We start from the raw sequence: 24,291 nt of genomic DNA, 5'->3' as shown, positions 1-24,291 counted from the left end.
ATACAAGATATATTAATGATTTACAGTAAAAGAACATGACAAGACCTAGTTTAATTTGGACTCTTACAAACCTTATTACACTAACAAAATATAAGAATCAGTTTAACAATAACTTTGCCGTCACACTAGTGAGACCGGATCTGGGTCTGTCGTCTATTTTAAGACATCCATGATATTTACTCATATCATAACCTGAACTGAACTATCAGTTATCGATCAGGGCAACACAAAAGCGCAGACTCTGCTCCGGCTGAGAAGCCTCTTGAGGTGTTTGTGGATTTCCTTCATCTTCAGGCCGTAGATTATTGGATTAAACAGGGGCTGATACAAAACCACCTGCAAGGTCATGATCGAGCGCGCCGCTTTGGGCAAATCGATTTCCAGTCGGGCTACGATGACGTCGTACGAACACAAACACGAGAAACTAATGAGAACCAGCAGGTGTGGCGCGCAGGTCTGCACGGCTCTCTTCCTGGCGTCCGAGCCCCTTCTGGAGGAGATGACGAGTATTTTACAGTAGGTGAAAAGGATGAACGCCAACGGGACAAATATGGTATTAACTAAAATTATCACGCCGTATATAATATAGGGCCCTGCTGAGGTCACACAGGAAAGCTTGGTGACGGCGTTGTTGCAAAAAATCCCATTCAGCGTGTATCTACAGAGTTTTAAACCGTCGCCTAGAATAAGTGACGGCACGAGCTGACAGGACGGCAGGAGCCAGGCTAGAACCAGCAGAGCCGTCACGGTCCGTTTCCCCATGACGGTTCGATATCGCAGCGGTTTACAGATGGAGACGTAGCGGTCATAAGCCATGGCCGCCAAGAGGAGGAACTCAGAACCGCACAGAGAGTAATAAATCAGAGCCTGGATTCTGCACGCCAAATAAGATGTCATCTGCACGTCGGATAAGAGGTCGACGAGAAGCTTCGGGTAGACGTTGGTGCTGAGGAGGAGCGAGTTGAGGAGCAGAGCCGCGATGAAGGCGTACATGGGCTGGTGGAGGCTCTTCCGGATCCAGATGAGACACAGGATGGTCGAGTTGCTGCAGAGTATGAGGACGTACACGCTGGACGTCATCACAAAGTACAGAAAGCGGTATTTCTGCAATTCAACATGGCCGCCAAAGGTAATGTATGTTACGTTCGGTACGTTGTTCATTTGATCCATTGTAAAAGTTCAAGAAAGCGATGACAGGAATCCAAAAGGTGTTCACAGAAACCCGGGTGTGCTCGCCTCAAAGTGGGCTGTCCGAGTCCAGTCAGAGTTTTTATCCAGCTGCTTTTCTCTCCATGGACCTCATTAACGTGTTTACATCTGACAGGAACTCGGGTTCATTAAGGCCTAAGAACTTGAAAATTTCATCACTATTTGCTTCTTATTTGTCAGAAACTAATTTAAAATTATTACGTGTTTTCCAGCCATCTAGAATCATTTTTATAGGAACCATATTAACTTCAGGTGTTATAAAAATGCTCTATATATCAAATGTGATTTAAAAGAAAACCTGCTTCCTAATTTAAAGCCTTGAAATTGGGCCTCTGTCTCTTTAAGAAGCTCCTGCTCTTTCAGAAACTTCCCCAGAATCATCGCAACATGGCTCCTCTATTATCCCTTTAACAACGTTTTCACTAGCGTCGTTCTGAGGAGCAGCTCCTATAATGAGCTCAGCTGACGCTCAGCTCCACCAGATGTTTGCTAATTGCTGCTGGCTAGTCTGAAGGAGCTGAATGGGGGAGGGCTGCTATGTGAGCCAGAAGCTCAGTGGCTTGCAAACTGCAACTCCTAGATGTAGCTGCAACTACAAAAGACGAGGAGACACACCTTCAGCACCTATAGGCCTTTTCTGAATGGTTGCCATGGAGATTAATCCTTAGTTAATGAGTATGTTTTTTGATTATTTTAGTCCCTGAGTGTCGTGTCAGGACCCTTTTCTTAGGAAGCCCAAAAGAAGTTCTGTGTTCAGAGAAAGAAATACATACAGTTCACCTAGGAGATTTTTTTTTCTTTTACAAAACTGAACAAGACAGAATATGTACACAAACAGTGAAAAGGTAAATAAAATAAGTGATTGGTGGCGCAGGGGTAAAGCTACGTTTTGAGAACTTAGTCCTTGTGGCAGTGGTTGCAGGTTTGATTCCCGGCCTGCCGACATTTGCCGCATGTCTCCCCCCTGTTTCCTGTCCAACAAAGAAAGGCCACTAGAGCCAAAGTGATTGGTTGTTTCTAGTTAGAAGGCAGAGGAGTTCAATTTTTGTCTCAAATTATATTTCTCATAGTGTCAACAAATATGTACAAAAATAAAAGTTACTTAGTGCAACTTTCATGAAAACGTGACATTTAAACTTACCATCAGACGACTGGAAAAAAAGAAGAAATCAATCTTAATACAGACGTGGGCTTAAGGAAAATGATGTTTCACACCTTGTTGAAGGTTTTCAAGTTTCAAAACGTTTTAACCGGACAAATAATCCTCATATTCTGATTTTTAAAGCAAATACTGTGATTTCATGGGAGATGACAGAGATTTCTTACTTTCTTCAGTCTTTATTACTATTATCTGATTATTACTCGTGTGCATTTCTTAATTGTGACTTGATCTGCACGTTCTGTACACTTCAGTTGAAATGATGACGCCTCTTCATCACCGACTGACTTTATTAAAAAGAATGAACATGAATTCAAAATACACAATGGATTCAAAATATACACCTTTTTTTTTTAGCAAAACATACATGATCGAGAGATTATTTTTCTTCAGCAAAATCACAAGTCAGAAACTACTGAAAATGAAAACAAATAAATAAAATAATAATAATAATAATAAGTCCCTATATTTGACAGCTATTGTAATCAGTACTTTTTAGAGGTATAGATATGTTTCTGCTGTATTCTCCAATACAATAAGCACAACAGTCAAGGTAGTAATTACACTAAAGGTTAACTTAAAGAAAGAGTGTTACATTTTAAATATTAGAACTGTAAACATTATTAAAGTCCAACATTTTGCCTCTCACACACACAAGAGGAAAACGTTTCCTCAGACGTCCACCTTGCGTTTGTCGTGACACAAAACCATTCTGAGGAGTCTGTGGATTTTTTCCATCTTCAAGCCGTAGATGACGGGGTTGAAGAGGGGATGATACAACACCACCTGCAAAGTCATGACGAACCGCGCCGTCCTGTCCAGGTCGACCTCCAGCCGGGCCACGACGACGTCGTACGAACACAGGCAGGAGAAGCTGATCAGGACCAGCAGGTGAGGGGAACACGTCTTCGCCGCTTTCCTCCTCATATGTCCAGAGCCTCTTAAGGAAATGATCAGTATCTTTGTGTAGGTGAACAGGATGAAAAGCATGGGCAAAACGATGGTGTTCAGCGCGATGAACGCGCCGTACGTGATGTACGGCGCTCTGGAGTCCATGCAGAAAAGCCGGGAGATGGCGTTGTTGCAGAAAATCCCGTTTAGAGTCGAGTGGCACAGCTTGTAGCCCCTGCTGATGAAAAGCGACGGCACGAGCTGACAGGCGGGCAGGAGCCACGCCAGAGCCAGCAGGGCGGCCACGGTGGGCGTCCTCATGGTGGCCTGGTACTGCAGGGGCCTGCATATGGACACGTACCGGTCGTACGCCATGGCCGACAGCAGCAGGAACTCGGCGCCGCACAGGGAGTAGTAGGTGAAGCTCTGCAGATTGCACAGAGACAGAGACGTGGTCTGCTCGTCGGACAGAAAGTCCGCCAGGAGTTTCGGGTAGATGGTGGCGCTGAAGAGGAGCGAGTTGAAGAGCAAGGCCGCGATGAAGACGTACATGGGCTCGTGGAGGCTCTTCTGGACCCAGATGAGGCCCAAGATGGCGGAGTTACTGCAGATGATCAGAACGTACACGACGAACATGACGGCGAAGTACAGAAACCTGTACCTGTGCAGCTCTACGTGCCCGCCCAAGGTAATGTACGTAGCGTTTAGCTCACCGGCCGCAGCATCCATAGCAGCTGAATTTTAAAGGGAAAAACAGCAATTTGTAAAAACAACTGACATAAATGCAGAAGTGAACTTGGGTGGGCTCACCTGAAGGAACGAGTCGGAGCGAGTGAAGGAGTTTTTATCTGACTTCCTCTCCCTCTGTGGATTTCATTAAAGTGTTTACAGATCACATGGCAACAGGTTGGGGCCTGGAGGCCCGAGAGCCGCTGGCTTACTCTGATTTTAACCATGTCGTTTTCTCAATAATCATCAGAATTTGTTGGGTTTTACTTAGTTTAGCTTCTACATGAGGACACAGCAGAGCACCTTAAAGTGGAAGTATTGTGTGTTTTCCAGGCTAGAAACGAGCCAACACAGACTGAGTAACGTTTTGGAAAAAATTTACTTTTGAGGAGTATTTTTACCCTTTAATTGTCGTCAATCCACCCTGATGTTGTCTGTTCTCATCTAATGACATGGCAGCGCCTCAGGCAGCCGTCCATCCAGGTGTTATCCTGTTTGTCTTTTCTTTGTCTGTCTCACTGAAACAAATACCGTTGCGCTTCAGGCCGATTCTGATTGTTGAGTAACTTTATTACGACGCATCGCTACTCTTACGTCAGTATGATTTCTGGATGCTCTGCCCACCACTGAACAAAGAACAAACTTGTTTTAACCAGGTTCTGGTTGAAGTTTCATTAGTTTTATATCAAAAGAAACTGATTTGGAAAAATGTTAGTCATGTAAGTTGGTCTTTGGCTACTATCGACTTTTACTTTAGTAATTATTGGTTGAAGTAGTGCTACTCCTGCTTGAATACAATTTCTGAGCCCTACCAACTTCTGTCTCACATCTCACCTTGAAAATGTGTCATTCCTGTCTTCACCGCATGTCACCTTAATGTGCAGATGAAAAAAAGCATACAGCAAAAACAAACAACAGCAAAAAAAACAAACACATTGTGTCCCACAAAGCAGATTGTACTCGGCCTGGTGTAACACTGCTGCGATTCTCCGTCAGAAACATGCTGGTTTTAGTCAGAAACACCAGGTTCAATGCATCACAACAGGAAACTTGTTATTTTTTTCTGTTGATTCAAAGTTTATTTAACTAGGAAGTCACTTCTTTTTCAATGAGCTTTGGCCCGGAAGGCCCAGTGTTACAGAAGAAACAAATGTAACCATAAACACCATCTACTTACACAAAATAAAACATCAGTCAACATCATACAGGGAAAATGTTCATCTTCCACTCTGGTGAAAGAAGTATTTAAACTAATTAAACAAATGTTCTGCTTACTTTAATGTTTATTTTTAAACTTATTTTGTTATTTAGCATACTGTTGAACTGTCACGCGTTACACAGTCAAAATGACAACATGTTTCCCAATGAGATTCGTCAGATTAAAAGTACATTTTAGAAAAAAAAACTACAACAACCTTTAAGTTGGTTATAAACACTTTGGATGTTAAAATAAATTGTGTGTAATTAATCTATGTAATATGTTTTATTAGTGAATTCAGTTACAGAACTAGAAAAAAAACCCCAACAAAAATCCAACAATTATGAAATATGAACATAGTTCACCTGATAAGTCTTTTCCTCTCCCTGTTTAGATTTTTTTTAATTTTATTGTTCAGAATGTGAGTCCACTGCTGGTGTTATTTGCAAGCATTTACTCCGTTAGCGGCTGTGTTGAAAACTATTTTAACCACAGAGACAATTAGTCCATTCCATTAAAATTAGACTATTTAGTACCTGACAGTAAATACAGTCCAGGCACATCCAAACTAACATGATTACATTTTGAACTCCAAACTGACAAATAGTAAAATGATAAGAGGGCAAAAGTGTCAGCAAATTACTGCTGACTTGTTTCTTTGGCTGCTCTGAAAAAGTGCTTCTTCAAACGTTTATTGATTTCCCTCATTTTAAAACCGTATATGAACGGGTTAAACAAAGGGTGATACAGAGATATCTGCATGGTCATTATGAATCGTGCAATTTTGGGGAAATTGGACTGAACTCGGGCTATGACCACATCATACGTCATCAAACAGAAGTAGCTGGTCAGAACCAGCAGGTGAGGCACGCAGGTCTCTACTGTTGTTTTCCTGGATTGCTTAGAGCTGCGGGACGATATTCGAAATATGTTTGCGTAGGTGAAGCTGGTGAAGAGCATAGGAAGCACCACAACATGTAATAAAGCTACAATCCCCACTGCAGTGATTGTGGTTGATCTCACACACTGAAGGGCATAAATAGTGTTGTTGCAAAATATTCCTTCCAAGTTAAATGTACACAACTTAGCTTGATAACTCAGCATTGCTAGCACAACAGGATAAAAAACAGCCACAAACCAAGCCGTGATCAGGAAGGTACTGACAGTGCTTCTTTTCATTATATTTCTGTATCTCAGAGGTTTACATATCGCCACATATCTGTCGAAGGCCATGGCTGCTAGCAGGAGGAACTCTGAGCCGCCGAAAGAGTAAAACATGAAAAATTGAAACAGACAAGCTGAATACGATATGATGGGTTTTTCAGATAAAAAGTCAATCAAAAGCTTTGGGTAAATGTTGGTGCTGTAAAGAAGACCGTTAAACAGCAAAGCTGCGATGAAGATGTACATCGGCTCATGGAGGTTTTTGTGAATCCAGATGAGGTACAAAATAGTAGCATTGCTGCAGACTGTTAAGATGAACACAGTGAGCACAATGAAGAAGTAAAAATATCTGTATTTGTTCAGATCTACATACCCAGACAGAGTTATGTAGGAAATGTTGATCTGGTCTTCCATGATATAGATAAATATATACATATATATATTTTTTACAGCCAACTAAAATTCTTCAGACAGACAAATTCAGTTCAAATATGACATGCGTCATTAGCTGCTATCAAACATGGTGTATTATGACCAGCAGAGGTTACAAAATTGTAGTCTGAGTCTGCTGAATGCTTCTTTTATTAGATCCTCCCTCTCTCCTTCAGAGGGTGTAAATCTCTGAAGACCCGTATTATTACACAAACTGATGCAGTGTTACAGTAAAGACTGCATTTCACACAAAGTGAGAGAAAGAAGACAAACAATGCAGGGGCTAAATAATAATTTTGCAATTATAATAAAATAAATATTGTGTTTAATAAAAAGTGCTAAAAATATGATTAACTGTGGCCATCTTGATGTACATCTCTCAAAAAATAACCAAGAATAAAAATAATGTAGAACGCATTTTTAAAAACAATGAACAGAGAAAATGGAACCCTAGTAGTCGCCTCAAATCATACATTTCATCCTGTACACCTAAAAGTAGATCAAAATAAACTTTCAGTATTAATTGGACAACCTGAAATGCCTCAACCTGGAACTTGTAAAAATTTCTAAAGAAACTTTGTCCTTGTTGTTCCTTTCTAATAATCTTTCAGCCACTTAGATTTGAAGGTTACAGTTTCTCAATACTCAAAAATGGTTCAATAAATTTAATGTGTCCATAAAAATCAGTGATTTTGTGAAAATCCACTATTGCAATATTAGGATTAATTGTTATTTTCTTCCTGAAAATGTAAAATTTGGTGGCCTAAACATGTTCAAAAACTCAACAAACTTTGCACAAAATTGTCCTCCACATGAAAATTAAATGCATTTAATGGAATCGAAAGTGGGCGTGGCCATGTAGCGCAAAATAAAAAGTTTCTTGGAGGTATGTTGTAACATATACATTGAACTAGCCATTTTGGGTCAAAGTGCAAGCTTCGCCCATTTTTCACATTTACACACTTCAAACTTTAACAAACTCCTCCTTTGGATTTTGAGCTATCGGCTTTATCTACCTTCAGCATCCAGTCAATGAATGGGGGATTAAAAGTTATCAAAACCTTGAGTTTTTGACCATGTTTAGGGGGCATGGCCATGGCGCAAACTCTGCGTATTCGCCAAAGCAAACAAAATACTACAACTCTCACATACAAAGGTCAAATTGCACCAAACAAATGAGGATGTGATCCTTCTGGTTTTCATCCTATATGCCTAATTCTAGGGTTAAAGTTAGAGATACAGGACGAATCACTACAGTGATTGGAGGTTTGCGAACAGCATGACCAGGTACAACAGTCAATGGAAAGTAAAGTCTAAGAATTTCATGCTTGGATCCTTGGTTCTCCAAGCTGACTGACAATAACACCAGACGGCCATATTCTCTTGAAAGAGGTTTAACATGAAGCTAGCTGATCATGAACGAACGCTGGTTCTAAATGAGCAGAGTAAGATCTTTACTTACATTACAATGTCAGCATTAACCTACACAAACGGTTTGTCACAACAGTTTCACAGTCAGTGTATTTCCACAGTCCCAGGAGTGCAGTCTTCAAAATAAAAGATTATTTTTGGCTTTATAAGAATGGAATGATTAAGACTATTTTTCTCCAAATTTTGGTCAGAATGAGGTCTGTGTAACAAAGTCAGTTTTGAGCTTTTCCACCACCAAAGAGAAGCCAACTTCAAAACACAGCAAGTGTTTGAAAGTACTAAACGCACACTTAAATATGAAAACAGTTTATTGAGTAAACGTTTAAACAAAATTATATGCCCATGTTATTGTTTCCTTCAGATTCTAAACTACACAGTACAACAAATGTATCTATAAGCCCAAATGAAGCCAAGCAGAATATCAACAATGAAGTGTGGAGGAAGCAAGCAGCGTATATGTACATAGTTCCACCTTTGTCAAGGATATTTTAAAAATATACCATAAAAAGATTATAGCATAAATTTTTTTTTGCAGGTGTAGGTGGAAACCCAGTATGGTCAGTTTTGCGTCGGAGTAATGATGAAATAACTTTTTTATGTTGTAGTAAGTGCAGTAATACAATTTTGATTGCTTTGCAGTCAAATAGTTGAAACGACAAACGTTGTTTAAATGGAATCCAGAACCATTTAAGTCATCGTGACACTTTGAAAACCAAATGAGACACAGGAAACCGATTTGAGAGCAGTTACAAAATAAAATCACTGAATCACTGCTTGCACTTTTTTGGCTGAGCTGAACAATCTCCTCAGATGTTTATAAATTTCCCTCATTTTAAAACCGTATATGAACGGGTTAAACAAAGGGTGATACAGAGATATCTGCATGGTCATTATGAATCGTGCAATTTTGGGGAAATCGGACTGAACTCGGGCTATGACCACATCATACGTCATCAAACAGAAGTAGCTGGTCAGAACCAGCAGGTGAGGCACGCAGGTCTCTACTGTTGTTTTCCTGGATTGCTTAGAGCTGCGGGACGATATTCGAAATATGTTTGCGTAGGTGAAGCTGGTGAAGAGCATAGGAAGCACCACAACATGTAATAAAGCTACAATCCCCACTGCAGTGATTGTGGTTGATCTCACACACTGAAGGGCATAAATAGTGTTGTTGCAAAATATTCCTTCCAAGTTAAATGTACATAATTTAGCTTTAGAACTAAGGATTGTTTGCACTGCAAGATAACAAGCAGGTAGAAACCAAGCTAGAACCAGGAAAACACTAACTGTGCTTCTTTTCATTATATTTCTGTATCTCAGAGGTTTACATATCGCCACATATCTGTCGAAGGCCATGGCTGCTAGCAGGAGGAACTCTGAGCAACCAAAAGTGTAAAATAAAAAAAACTGTAACAGACAAGCTGAATACGATATGATGGGTTTTTCAGATAAAAAGTCAATCAAAAGCTTTGGGTAAATGTTGGTGCTGTAAAGAAGACCGTTAAACAGCAAAGCTGCGATGAAGATGTACATCGGCTCATGGAGGTTTTTGTGAGTCCAGATGAGGTACAAAATAGTAGCATTGCTGCAGACTGTTAAGATGAACACAGTGAGCACAATGAAGAAGTAAAAATATCTGTATTTGTTCAGATCTACATACCCAGACAGAGTTATGTAGGAAATGTTGATCTGGTCTTCCATGATATTTTCTACAGCCCACAGAAATTCTCCAGACAGGTTCAGTTCAAATGTAATACAGTACCAGCAGAAGCTGTGAATTCGTATCCGAGTCTGTTGAATGTTTTATTGGATCAGATCCTGCCCTCCCCTCTGAAGGGTGGAGAGCACCAGGATGATTTCTGAACCCTGCTCTGGGCGTAGTTATCCATCACGATTTCATCAGACCCCATCAAGGAGTTTTATGTACATGTGTGTTTGGCAAAGTTGTTTTTACTGCTTCTAACTTTCTGGTTCAAACTTTTGGCAAATACATCTTCATAGCAAAGCTTGGATGAGATGATCAAAGGCTTTAAGTTTGACATGAAGTTGAAAATAAATGAATGCTGGTTATAAAAATGATCAGAATATGATCTTTACTTTAGAGAGCATTATGTTGATGTCAGCATAAGCATAAAGAAACAGTTTTACTTCACAGCTTCTGAGTCGTACAATCCCAGAACAGACTTGGAAATAAAATATCACTTTACGTTATTAGAATATGATTAAGACTTTATTTCCCTAAATTTTGGTCCGAATCTGTGTAACAAAGTCAGGTTAGATTGTTTCCAGCACCGCAGCAGAGCGAAGCCAGCTTGAAATCCAAGCAAGTGTTTGAAAGTATCAAAAGCATGTTTAAATATGAAAGCAGTTTATTGAGTACAAGTTTTCACAAAGTCATGTACACGTGTGTCATCCAGTTTTTGAAGTACACCGTACAACAAATGCATGTGTAAAGTTCAAAGGTCACATATGTACAGAGGAAGCAGCTAAAACACGGTCACCACAGTCCAAGATATTTAACCTAAACAAGTTTTTTCTGTACTGATCACGACGAAATGTCCCATTAAGAAAGGAAAGTCCAGTCTAAACTTCAGCTTTTTTTTTTTTTTTTACTGGCTATCAACCAGTCAAATAATCAGACAGTTCCATGATTAATCTCTCACAAAAATATCTTCCCTTAGAGTATTTATTTTCAATAACACAGCATCACACACACACAATCATCAGGAAAGACACCAAACTGTGTTCCCTAAGTGGAACACAGTGAAATTCTGTAATAACGTAAATAGAGTTCGGGTTAAACGAGACGCTGTTTAGACAGGTTATGTCTTTAGTACTCCAGTGAATGAACTGCTCCAACAATCCACAGGCATTCCTGTTGCTTTCAGTGGACATTCAAAACAATCCTTGGAGTTGGGAAGCAGAGTTGTTGTCCTCATGTGACGACATGATTCCATCCTGCTGCTGCAGCGATCGATCGATTGCGTCACAATCAAAACAACGAACGCGGCTAAAATTGAATCTGGCCACAAGTGAATTATGATGTTTACATTTTGAATACCAAAATGAGATGCAGTGAAATGATTGGAAAGCAATGAAACTCAAAAATCACTAAAATAGTGAGCTGAACAATCTCCTCAGATGTTTATAGATTTCCCTCATTTTAAAACCGTATATGAACGGGTTAAACAAAGGGTGATACAGAGATATCTGCATGGTCATTATGAATCGTGCAATTTTGGGGAAATCGGACTGAACTCGGGCTATGACCACATCATACGTCATCAAACAGAAGTAGCTGGTCAGAACCAGCAGGTGAGGCACGCAGGTCTCTACTGTTGTTTTCCTGGATTGCTTAGAGCTGCGGGACGATATTCGAAATATGTTTGCGTAGGTGAAGCTGGTGAAGAGCATAGGAAGCACCACAACATGTAATAAAGCTACAATCCCCACTGCAGTGATTGTGGTTGATCTCACACACTGAAGGGCATAAATAGTGTTGTTGCAAAATATTCCTTCCAAGTTAAATGTACATAATTTAGCTTTAGAACTAAGGATTGTTTGCACTGCAAGATAACAAGCAGGTAGAAACCAAGCTAGAACCAGGAAAACATTGACATGACTTTTTCTCATTATATTTCTGTATCTCAGAGGTTTACATATCGCCACATATCTGTCGAAGGCCATGGCTGCTAGCAGGAGGAACTCTGCAAAACCAAAAGTGTAAAACAAAAAAAACTGTAACAGACAAGCTGAATACGATATGATGGGTTTTTCAAATAAAAAGTCAATCAAAAGCTTTGGGTAAATGTTGGTGCTGTAAAGAAGACCGTTAAACAGCAAAGCTGCGATGAAGATGTACATCGGCTCATGGAGGTTTTTGTGAATCCAGATGAGGTACAAAATAGTAGCATTGCTGCAGACTGTTAAGATGAACACAGTGAGCACAATGAAGAAGTAAAAATATCTGTATTTGTTCAGATCTACATACCCAGACAGAGTTATGTAGGAAATGTTGATCTGGTCTTCCATGATATTTTCTACAACCCACAGAAATTCTTCAGACAGGTAAATTCAGTTTAAACAGTTTTATCACATAATAGTTTTACCATTCTCGATACATGTCATGATCTGCAGTTGAATTTTGTGTTATGATCAGCAGAATTTACAAAACCGTAGTGACAGACTGCTGAGTGATGGTTTTTATAAGATCTTCCCCTCCCCTCTGAAGGCTGTAATCTCTGAAGGCCTCCACTGTTGTTTCATACAGTATCATCACACAACCATTCAGACACAAGGTGTAATTGGAAATATTGCATTTCATACAAAGTAAGATAAAGAAGACAGAGTGATTGTTACAAAGACGGAGTATTTAACTGTACATGCTCAATGGCAGCAATAAACAAATCTGTCATAAGGGGGTGTGGTGGTGGTGAGGCAAACGCAGTAGACCCAGATGTGGTGTAGATGCAGAAGTTTTAATGGTAATAAATAAACAGTAACAAACAGTCCGGGAACCTGGCAGCACTGCTGAGCGGAGGGCTAATGCTCACTCCAGGTAGCAACAGGAAATACGAGGACTTAACAGTCAACTCAAAAATGACAAGTGTCACTCAGACCTTCACAGAGGTACACAGACGTAGGAAGACGTACATTGACGTAGGACCCGACAAACACACGGAGACACAGGTGACATTAAATACACATGAGGTAATCAGGGAACGAGACACACCTGGGAACTAATCACGGGGAGACAGGACAACACAGAGACTCAGACACACCAGAAAACTAGAAATAAATACACAGAGAAACATGGATCCTGACAAAATCACAGTTTTCTACAAATACAATACAGTAGCGCAGTTGGTAGAGCTGTTGCCTTGCAGCAAGAAGGTCCTGGGTTCGATTCCCGGCCCGGGGTCTTTCTGCATGGAGTTTGCATGTTCTCCCTGTGCATGGTGGGTTCTCTCCGGGTTCTCCGACTTCCTCCCACAGTCCAAAAACGTGACTGTCAGGTTAATTGGTTTCTCTAAATTCTCCCTAGGTGTGAGTGTGTGTGTGAATGGTTGTGTGTCCTTTATGTCTCTGTGTTGCTCTGCGACAGACTGGAGAGGCCTGTCCAGGGTTCACCCTGGACAGGCCTCTCGACCAGAACGTAGCTGGAGAGGAACCAGCAACCCTCCTGACCCCATTAGGCACAAGGGTGAACAGAAAATGGATGGATGGATGTATAAATGATGCTAAAAGTGTAAATAATAAACTGTAAATAGGGATTCCTCTCTTACTACTACACACCAAGCAGGTCAAGCATTTCTCTAAAGATCAGAAAGAATAAAACTATTTTAAAGGAGTCCGTCTGTCCGTCCGTGGGGTTAGCACCGTAAGCAGAGACACCCAGACTTCCCTCTACAGCCGATAACATGAGGGGTAGAAATATGAATGTTTGATGACACAATTGATTCATGGTGCATCAGAGTTTTTATGTTTGGTATTTTGATGCTAGTTCAGGGTCACTTCTGAAATATTTTGTGCACCAACTGCCACAGGCCAGGATGAGGAGCCATCCTCTTCCTCAGCTGAACATGTATCTTCAGCAACAGACTTGGAGCCTGAGGGACAGGAACTGCCCTCGTCCTCACCCACAAATGTCTCTACGCATATTGTCCAATCCTGGGGATGAAGACCAATTTACATCTACATCCTCCAGGTGTGTGTGTGGAGAGGATTTAGAAAAGATTTTTTTTAACATATATTACATTTTATTTTCTACCTCTAAAAATTCTAAACAACGTGTAGATGCAAATGTTTGCAGTTATCTGTTGCGATTCGAACTGTTTCTCTCCTGGAGAAGTCTCCAGTTAAGGAGCATTTCAGTGGGTTTTGGGAGGCAGAAGAAGAATCCACAAACTCAGCTACTGCCTCCGCCTCTCTGCATTCGGGCCCAACACTGCACCGACCAACATCATGGCAGCATGGAGTGTAACAATGATGAGAAGCACATCAGTGAATGCCCAGAACCCCAGAGAGGCTAAAATAAACAAACAGCACAAATATTTAGAATGGCCTTGATTTACCCACTAATCACAAGCTGTTTTTTTTTTAAAAGACAAGATGAATAGAAAACCGTGATGAAATTTAATCAAACAAAAAAAAAAAAGAAAACATAAACAGACTCAGACAACAGGATTTAGAAAATCTCAAATAAGGAAAGACAGACAATGCAAGACATTTTGATGAAGTCAACAAATTCAACATTGACATATAACCTCTTGGTCAGGTTATCTAGATGTTTACAGACAATGGAAAAATGCCTTTGTGGATACAAACAAGGCAAATTGTGGAAAAACATCTGTGTCACAATGGTCCTTTCTCCAGACGTCTAAATATGTCCTTCATACATTATTACATTTAACCCACCCACATACAGATCGGCTCGCATTTAATTATTGCTTCCACATTGCAAAAAACAAACTAAACACAATCTCAGCCATTTGCACATTGGGTCATTAAAGGATGCAGTAAAAATGATCCCAGAAGTGTTTGTTTATTTCGCAGTCTGAAAACCTGCATGTCAGGCTAACTTGAGACACGAGCCTGCTATGGGGAATTTGAATGCTTGAATTATTTTTGAAAACATGGCCAGCTTCCTGACACAGTAGATTTAGCAAGAGACATTTCATAAGCCGAAATAATTTCAGAAAGAACTGCTTCCATCATGCTTTGGCTGGACAGAGCAACGTCTTCAGGTGTTTCTTGATCTCTTTCATCTTGAACCCGTACATGAACGGATTTATCAGAGGGTGAAACAGAAACGTTTGCATCGTCATCACGAAGCCTGCGGTTTTGGAGAAATCCGCCTCCACTCGAGCTACGATTACGTCGTACGTCATCACGCAGAAGTAGCTGGTCAGAACCAACAGGTGGGGCACGCAGGTCTGCACAGCCGTTTTCTTGGATTCTTTGCAACTCCGATGAGACGTCATGAATATCTTTGCATATGTAAAAACTGTGAAGAGGGTGGGGAGAATGGCGAAATCGAATAAAGCAACGACCCCAAACACGGTCAGCGCTCTTGACCTCGCGCAGTGAATTGTGTACATCTTATTGTTGCAAATGATCCCGTCCAAGTTAAAGTTGCACAATTTGGCTTTGGCACTCAGGATGGCCAGCACGGCAAGATGGCAAGCAGGAAAACACCAAGCTAGAATCAGGAACACCCTGACAGTGCTTCTTCTCATTATATTTCTGTATCTCAGAGGTTTGCATATCGCCACATATCTGTCGAAGGCCATGGCTGCTAGTAGGAGGAACTCTGAGCCTCCCACAGAATAAAACATGAAAAACTGTAAGAGGCAGGCCGAATACGATATGATCGGTTCTTCAGACAAAAAGTCGACCAGAAGCTTTGGGTAAATGTTGGTGCTGTAAAGAAGACCGTTAATCAACAAACCTGCGATGAAGATGTACATCGGCTCATGGAGGTTTTTGTGAACCCAGATGAGGTACAAAATAGTAGCATTGCTGCAAACGATCAAAATGTACACTGTGAAAATAACAGAAAAGTAAAAATATCTGTATTTGTTCAGATCTACGTATCCGGACAAAGTTATGTAGGTAACGTTTACTTTACCATCCATGACTGTGCTAACACATTCTTCTGAGTTTCAGTCAGTAAACAGAGTACCTGAACAACTGAGACAAACTTCATCAATATCCAGTTCATAACACTCGTCTATTCGTTACCTGAATCTGGTACATAATGATACGACTGTGTGTTTGTGGAAAGATTTTTATTACACAGCTTTCCCCTCTAAGGATGTAGTCTCTTTAGGCCTGCCTCACAAGTTAGTGTCTGTCACAAAACAGTGACATCACAACCGGGTGGCCATCTTGCTTACCGTACTTTTTCCGTCTCTGTATATATGTATGTAAATAAGTTTGTGACCCACGTGGGATGTAAAAAGAATGTTTCTACTCAATTACCACCTATAATTGAACTGTGTCAAACATGATACTTACCTATTCTAATCAATTATTTTTGGTTGATGTAATTTTTCACGGCTCATTACCTGTTCCGGTTAGCCGGTTGTTTGGCCAACTGTGATTGGCTCTCATTTTGAAGCTGCGCCCCAGCGGTTGGGATTGGTCCCAGGAGGACCCTGGTTGGAACGTCGTCCTTCCTGGTGCCTTTCTGTGCAGTCGAAGTAACAGACCGGACGCATCTGCAACCAACGCCTGGTGAAGGACCTGTTGTTTCCGAAACGTTGTGCAAGTTAGTTCGTCTCTACGACTTACTTTTAAAAATTACAAGTTCTTTCGGACTATTTTATCGGTTTGTTTTTCTTTTCTGCATCACGGAAGTGATTGTTTTTAGTTACAGCTAATATCCGTTTTGTCCACCACGGGACATAGATTTTAGTTTTATTTAAAGTTTGTGTATTTTAGTTAAATTTTTACTTTACAGGTCCGTACCGGGGCAAAAATGTGCCCGTTTTTTATATTGAAGACCACGAGAAACTGGGGTGGACGAAGGTGGCTTGTAGGCCGTGAGCCCATCCACCCCCCACTGCCATTATGTGGATAACCCACGAAGGGTCTATGTGGAGCGGTCTCCATGTTGGCAATTTCCCACCTATGCCGATGTGGCCCGCGGACATTGGACTTTTGGTCCCGATCCTCCAAGGAGGTCGTCACAAAGCTGGCTGTGGGCCACCCGAGTACCACGCTGGTCTCCGGAGGCCCGAGCCTCAAGATGGCCGGGAACAGCCCGACGACGACCTGAGCCCGAAACTCAGTCCAACACCAATTACGGCCCGCCCCTCCACAGCCGGATCATCAAGGTCACTCACCACCTGGCTGATGACACCGCCAGCTACCCACCCTCACTCCATCGGCTGATGGAGCACTTGGCTGGGGTAATTGTGCCGGCCTTCCTGTCACCAGAAACGGCCCTCAGAATCAGAGGGAACGCTAAGGAGTGGACGTGGACCACCCTCCTGATCCTGAGGGACCACTACGAGGCCTGCAGAGACACAGACCTTTTGGAGTCTGGACAGGGGGACTGGGAGGCCCCTTTTGAAGTGGCCAATAAGTGGGCCAGCAGGAACCTGGGATGCCGTCTCCAGGACACGACGGTGCTCCAGGCCCGCACGTGGCTGGAGGAACAGCTGCGGGCTCAGAAACCGGAGCCTGTGACCGGACCTTCTCGGGTCAGACCGCCCGCGGACTCTGCTAGATCCGCGACGGTTCCTGCCCCCTTGGAGGACAACAGAGTACAAAAAAACACTGACGTTGGTCGCGGTGATGACGGACCCAGTTCCCACTGAGTGGTCACCACGGCCTGGGGTATCGGAAGATGATGCGGCTGGACCTCACACGCTCCCAGGGGAGCTGACCCCGCGACCTCCCAGAAAACGGAGAGAGAAGCGCCGTTACCTACAGATAGAGGAGGACTCCAGAGGGGGTGAACTTGCCCATAGTGGAGAACTGCATTTATTCGAGCCCCTCTTGTCAGACTTTGAAGGACTCACCTTGGACGACGAGCAAGACTCTCGTCCCTCAGCGATGTCTCGTCCAGCGAAGGGTCAGTTGTCCCTGGAGGTCCCGGTCGCAATCCCGGTTAACCACACAACTTCGCCTCCACCCTTTACGTCTCGCCAGAGTTGGCAGAGGGGGTCCGGATGAGGAGCACAGCCTCAAGTTAGAGGTTGGAGGACCCCAGGCGCCTGTGAGACCGGCGGGAGGTCGTCGCCCAACCAGACACATCTCCACTCCAAATAAATTAAAAGATTGGAGTCTCACTATCACCCAGAAGTGGGTCATTCAGAGTGACTCAAATGTCGCCCAGTTTCTGACATTCGAGGCGAAGGACCTCCAAGTGGACGCCTTTCTGGATGCAAAATGGAAGCACGGCGAGGCGCTGTTATGGGTGGCAACCGTTCGGAGCCCGGTGGAGAGGCTCATTCTCTCTTTCGGCCTAAACAACAGGTGCCAACGGGCCAAGGCCACACCCATCATCAAGCTCAAGGCCGCCGCCTCAACAAGGCTTCCGGGGTCACGCATCGTGGTGTCTGAGGTAAACTTTGGGCATCTCTTCAGTCACCGGGAGCAGACCATGTTGAGGCACCTGAACAGCTTTATTAGGTCCTGTCCAGAATACCTACTTGCCCTGGAGGGAGACCAGACAAGGAATCATTCAACTTTTGGAGATCAATTTGCTCAGGAATAATTTCCAGTTCAACGGGGAGTGGTTCTTGCAGGTGAAGGGTACTGCCATGGGAAAGAGGTTTGCACCGGCCTACGTGAACATCTTCATGGCAGAGTGGGAGGAGTCCGCCCTGAATCCCTGCGATAAGAGACCGCTGCATCATTACAGGTATTTGGATGACATCTGGGGTGTTTGGACTCATTCAGAGGAGGAGTTCAACCGCTTTCTACACACCCTAAACACTCACAACGCCTCGATCAAATTAAAGTCGTCCACCAGCCTTACTGCAGTGGACTTCTTGGACACCACCACCTTTAAAGGTCCAGATTTTAACAACACCGGCTGATTAGACATCAAAGTCTACTTCAAACCCACAGACACACATGCATTTTGTTTAAATCCAGTTTCCATCCGAAGTGCACGTTAGTGGGATTATTTAAATCACAGTTGATTCGCTTAAACAGAATTTGCACAAAAAAAAAAAATCAGATTTTTATGAAGCAGTGAGGGCACAACTCTCCCATCCCCCTCCTCCTCATCTTCTGCCTCATCCATCTCCCCCCCTCTCCTCCTTCCTCCTGCACCTCTACAAAATGCCCAGAGCAACATGACCAGGCTGTGGACCCTACCACTCCCCTCCGCTGCACTCAACCTCCTCATCCCTGTCATGACCACCACAGCCACCATGACAGAGCTTCTTCATGGTGGCTGGACACCGCCAGGCTCCGACAAAGAGGACAGCGGAAGAAGCACGCCCCCTCCACCATCTCCTGATGACGTCACCCCCCTTCCTCAACGCCAGCAGGGACACCACCTCTGCGCCACAGGTGGCCCCTCCTCTTCCTCTACAACCTTAAGTGGCAGCAGCCCCTGCCACTGATGAGGACCTGAGCTGCATCAGAGGTCCTCATCAGTGCATCTCTGACCTCATCCAGGAGGAGGTGAGCAGACACCGGGCTGCAGCCTCTCCTCCTCTCACCCAGACCTCCAGCTCTGCACAGGTGGAATGGAGGGTCTCCCTGAAGCCTAGGATGGCTCCCCTTCACCACAGGTCAGCACGCAGCGGCGACTATCCTTCAACACCAGTGTGAGGACATCGGCTCCAGCTGCAGCCTCCTCCACTGGTGGGTCCACTGCTCCACTATCTGTGCGGATGACGGTTGCAGCCAGACAGGTGGGGGCCCTGAATAAAACAAATCGCTGGTCCCTGGACCTAAGCAAAAGGTTTGTGATCCTGGGGGACTCAAATGTGGCCAGGTTCCTGGAGTTCAATAACCCGGATCTACAGGTGGACAGTTTCCATGGTGCCAAATGGAGACATCTGACCCACCTGTTTGAGAGAGCACCGGTGATGGAGCACGTGGAGTGCATTATTCTCTCCCTGGGCATCGACCATTGAGCCCAGAGGGACAAAAGAGCAGCAGTGAAGGAGATGAGAGCGGCACTGAGGGCAGCCAGGGTCAGCTGCACAATTGCGGAGATTTTTGTCCCCACGATAAATTTCTCGCTGCCCCTCCAAGAACAGGTGACTCTCACTCATATGAACATTTACATAGCGCAGCTCAGCCGATTCATCGCGACACTGGAGAGGCCGGGCTTCACGGTGGCCAGGGACAACATCCACTGGACCAAACCCATCGTAGCTCACATGCTCAGCCACTGGAGGGAGTGGCTAAACTAGACTGCCCCGAGAGCCTTCACGGGAAGGAGGGGCACTCTGAAATTGTACATAAAAATGTCTGTAACCTGTCAAAATCATTCACACTCAGTGATGCACAGTGTTCCCTTTTAAACAAGAGCTTAACTTTCATCCCCACCCAGGGTAACAATATCTCCAAGAAAAGCAAAATGCAAATGAGGTATGATCTACAGAAATACCACAGGACGATCAAATTGGCCATTTATTATAAAGATGATGTTGGTAATGCCAGCATGTTGGTAACACCAGTAACTTGCCTTGTATGCCAGAGTCAGACTGGTCTCCTCCAATCGCCTCTCTTCTTCCTGAGGCGATCAAATTAATTTCCCAGGACCTCAATTACTTGGATAAAGAATTTAAATTTGTTGAAACCGTACCTAACCTAAACGCAGATGAAACGAAAGCACTAAAAGAATTAATGATGAATAATAACATTGCTATGAAACTTGATAAGGGCAGCTCCATAGTCATTATAGACAGGGAGCAGTATCTGTGGGAGGGATACAGAGACATATTATAAAAAAAATACACTCTAATTGATACCGATACGGCCCCTCTTGTAACCAAAATTCTAGATAATTTGCATGAAAAGAAATGTATTAATGCAAAACAAAAATCTTACCTACATGGCTCCTCTGAACCCAGAGCCAGGAGGTTCTATTTGCTCCAAAGATCCATAAGGAACCAGAAAAATGGAGCAAACCTCATGAGATCCACCCCGGCAGGCCAATCGTCTCCAACTGTGGCAGTAAGACGTATTACACAGCAGAATTTATTGATCATCATTTACATCCCCTATCAATTCGACACCAAAGCTACATCAAAGATACTTATGATTTTGTTGAAATAAATCTAATTAATTTCTCTACCTCAGGACTCTATTTTATTTACAATTGACATCGACAGTTTGTACACCAATATTGATATAGATGAAGGAATTACGATGCATTAAAAAAAAACAAAACAACAACATATTTTTGAAATATCCAGATTCGAGGAGGCCAGATCGAGAAGTCATACAATTATTAAAAATTAATTTAAAAAGAAATAATTTTGTATTCAATGGCCAATTTTTCCTCCAGATCAAGGGCACAGCCATGGGCAAAAAATTCACACCGGCCTATGCTAATATTTTCATGGCCAAATGGGAGGCAGGGGCCCTTAGTACGTGAAAGAAATAACTTCAGGAATTCCTCCAGCACCTGAATACACATAATCCATCCATCACAGTAAAGTCCTTTTTTTACAGCAAAAAAACCAAAACATTTTGATGTGCAAATATGCTAATAATGATTCTACAATATTCTACAGTTAAAATAAAGTAAACAATATATGTGTGGACTGGGCCTTAATCGATTAACATTTATGTTGAAAATAAAATGGATGCAAGAATATTGTTTTGCCTTTTAATTGCCATGACTTGTGATTTAGAAATCAAGCATTCATTAAATTTCCCAATTGCAAAAAAAGTGCTGAATGTGATATATTTTTGTTTTTAAGATTTCATTTCAGTGAGTGAATCTGTTTCTTTTATAGCCACTTGATCTAAAAAACAATTGCCAGAAACGTATGTTATTTAAATTTTATTTAGACATATTATGAAAAGCTGTAAAGTTCACCAGAAAAATATTTTTTTTTCTACAGTAAAATAAACAACTTGAATATTCATTTGCATTGCATTCAAGCTTTGAGTTATTGAATACCTCTATCAGAATTTGTAAAAACAAATAAGTGGATTTTCTTATGAGGCAAAAAAAAAAATAAAATAAATAATAACAAAAAAATCTTCACACAAACTCAAAAATGTATCTTACTTTTACAGAACGTGTATTTTCTAAGTAAGATTTTAGTATATTGACTTGGAAAAAAAAAAGACCAAACAAACTGGAAAACACTGATTTTGTTATATTGCCATGACAACAGTGTGGACTCTCACTGATGAATTCTGCACATTAATGTTTGTTTTATCGTTTCTCTGTTCAAACTGTACAACACAAATATACGAACCAACATTGTAACAAATATAAAACCGGTCAGAAACCCACAAACTTATTTACAATTAAATTCTTCATAATTATTAAAAAGCAAAAAAACTATTTTCTACTCACTTTTATTTCCATTTAGAAAATTACTCAACTTAAAACACTAAACAATTAAAACTTATGAAGGGTGTTATATCACCTTGTTCGAATTCCAACATAAAATATATCAACATCAGAGACAGTAGAGAATTTCAAAAATATTTTTTTTCCCAGTGAATTCTTATAAAATTAAACAACTTTATTATTATAAATTTTAAACCAGCAATTTAAAGCGTTGGATAAACGGTGGTGCTGCAGCATGTGACATAATTAGATTTGCAGTTATACCCTCTTTACACACAACAGTTTTAAATGTTTAGAGATTTCTTTCATTTTCAACCCGTAGATAAACGGATTAAATAAAGGGTGATAGAGAAATATTTGCATTGTCATTATTAGGCGTGCAGTTTTGGGGAAATCGGTCTCCATTCGCGCTATGGCCACATCATATGCAGCCAAATAGGAGAAGCTGATTAAAACGATCAGATGAGGCACACAGGTCTCAGCAGCCTTCCTCCTAAATGACTTTCCACTTTGATAAGACATTATAAAAATCTTTGCGTACGTGAAAACTGTAAAAAGCATCGGGAGTATGACCACATTTAATAAAGCAACGACTCCCAAAACTGTAAGCGAACTTGGTTTTGAACAGTGAAGTTTGAACATGGCGTTATTGCAAAATATTCCGTTCAAGTCCGAGCTACATATCGGAGTTTTGGCGCTCAGTATCGCTTCTGGTGCGATGTGACAGGCGGGCACAAACCAGGCCAGAATGAGGAGTACTTTAACGGTACTTTTCCTCATGATGGTCGTATATCTCAGAGGGTTACATATCGACACATACCTATCAAAAGCCATAGACGCTATCAGCCAGAACTCTGTGCCGCCGATAGAATAAAACATGAAAAACTGCAGAAGACAACTCGACACGGAGACGATCGGCGTCTCCGACAAGAAGTCGATCAAAAGCTTTGGATAAACGGTGGTGCTGTAGAGGAGACAGTTAAACAGCAAAGCTGCGATGAAGATGTACATCGGTTCGTGGAGGTTTTTGTGAGCCCAGATGAGATAAACAATGGTAGCATTGCTGCAGATGATCAAAACATAAACAGTAAACAAAACAGAAAAATAAAGGTATCTGTATTTACTCATCTCTACGTATCCGGTCAGAGTTACGTGGCTAACATTCAGCTCATCCATAAATGTGTTGGTCGTTCAAATACTCTTGAGTGTTCGAGGTGAAAAGATTCAGTCCAGAGCAGAAATGATGTGTTCTCGTCATTAGCCGGATTGAAACTGAAGAGTTTGTGTTGGATTGGTTTTATCTCCAGCGTTGGGGACTTGCAGCTCTGAAGGGCGTACGTCATAACGTTTCAAACTCAACACCATGTCGACTAAAAAAGTGTTAACATAATGTACTAAAAAGATATAAAACATTTTTTTAATGCAAGTTAAAAATTAGATGGTGTTTTGTTAAATTATTAGTAATTTTCCATAAAAAAATATGCAGCTGGTCAGTAAAATATAATGGAAGTAAGAAGAGGCTAGCATCAATCTCTTGAATAGCAAAAAGCCCATGCAGTGCCACCAAAATGAATCGTAATTTTAAAACAAAATTAGATGTTTTAAATGTGTGTCAAGGAGATCAAGGTGTTCAGAGAAGACAGCAAGCAAGGAGTAATAATCATACATTTTATTTACAAGTGCCTTTGGCCTTTTTTAAAACTTACGGTCACTTTAAGAATTAAACATGAAATTATTTATGGTGAACGAAGCCGTTCCCTCTGTTAGCCAAACATTGAAGTAACACCAACAGTTGCCTCGTTTGGTTCGGCAGTGAAGGATGGTTGTTTTCTTCATATTGTTGAACCAGGGCATTACGTACCTCACGGTCAAACGTTGGCGATTGGATAAAATTTTAAACTTTAACAGAGTCCACTCTTTGAAGAAGCACATGGCTGGTATCGTTTGTCACCAGCCACGAGTCGAGACTCTGAACGAAGTGAAGCATAGAAAAAGGAGCTGGTTTTTGTCGAGGTAGTGTCCTCGAGAGGGCTTATGTAACTTTATGTAATGATTTTTCATAAGTCA

The 24,291-nt window shown here is 41.9% G+C and overlaps 7 protein-coding genes across 7 annotated transcripts; all 7 read right to left on the bottom strand.

Moving 5' to 3' along the window:
* Positions 1–216: 216 nt before the first annotated feature.
* On the bottom strand, positions 217–1,170 carry LOC122839797 (olfactory receptor 2T2-like). The gene has a single exon (XM_044131761.1). It carries the CDS (start codon positions 1,168–1,170, stop codon positions 217–219), a length of 954 nt encoding a protein of 317 aa, XP_043987696.1.
* A 1,870-nt stretch (positions 1,171–3,040) lies between these two features.
* LOC122839796 (olfactory receptor 11A1-like) lies at positions 3,041–3,988 on the bottom strand. The gene has a single exon (XM_044131760.1). It carries the CDS (start codon positions 3,986–3,988, stop codon positions 3,041–3,043), a length of 948 nt encoding a protein of 315 aa, XP_043987695.1.
* A 1,837-nt stretch (positions 3,989–5,825) lies between these two features.
* On the bottom strand, positions 5,826–6,785 carry LOC122839795 (olfactory receptor 6N2-like). Its single transcript, XM_044131759.1, has one exon. It carries the CDS (start codon positions 6,783–6,785, stop codon positions 5,826–5,828), a length of 960 nt encoding a protein of 319 aa, XP_043987694.1.
* Positions 6,786–8,972: 2,187 nt separating this feature from the next.
* Positions 8,973–9,914, bottom strand: LOC122840272 (olfactory receptor 11H2-like). The gene has a single exon (XM_044132541.1). It carries the CDS (start codon positions 9,912–9,914, stop codon positions 8,973–8,975), a length of 942 nt encoding a protein of 313 aa, XP_043988476.1.
* Positions 9,915–11,324: 1,410 nt separating this feature from the next.
* Positions 11,325–12,260, bottom strand: LOC122840271 (olfactory receptor 11H2-like). The gene has a single exon (XM_044132540.1). The coding sequence runs from the start codon at positions 12,243–12,245 to the stop codon at positions 11,325–11,327; it is 921 nt and encodes a 306-aa protein (XP_043988475.1). The 5' UTR covers positions 12,246–12,260.
* Positions 12,261–14,926: 2,666 nt separating this feature from the next.
* LOC122839794 (olfactory receptor 11A1-like) lies at positions 14,927–15,850 on the bottom strand. Its single transcript, XM_044131757.1, has one exon. It carries the CDS (start codon positions 15,848–15,850, stop codon positions 14,927–14,929), a length of 924 nt encoding a protein of 307 aa, XP_043987692.1.
* Positions 15,851–22,482: 6,632 nt separating this feature from the next.
* LOC122839793 (olfactory receptor 13C2-like) lies at positions 22,483–23,400 on the bottom strand. The gene has a single exon (XM_044131756.1). It carries the CDS (start codon positions 23,398–23,400, stop codon positions 22,483–22,485), a length of 918 nt encoding a protein of 305 aa, XP_043987691.1.
* Between the last annotated feature and the right edge of the window lie 891 nt (positions 23,401–24,291).

Source organism: Gambusia affinis, linkage group LG11 (assembly GCF_019740435.1).
Source record: "Gambusia affinis linkage group LG11, SWU_Gaff_1.0, whole genome shotgun sequence".
NCBI lineage: Eukaryota > Metazoa > Chordata > Actinopteri > Cyprinodontiformes > Poeciliidae > Gambusia > Gambusia affinis.
Note: the sequence above shows the minus strand (reverse complement) of the source record. Positions and strands in the feature narration are given on the sequence as shown.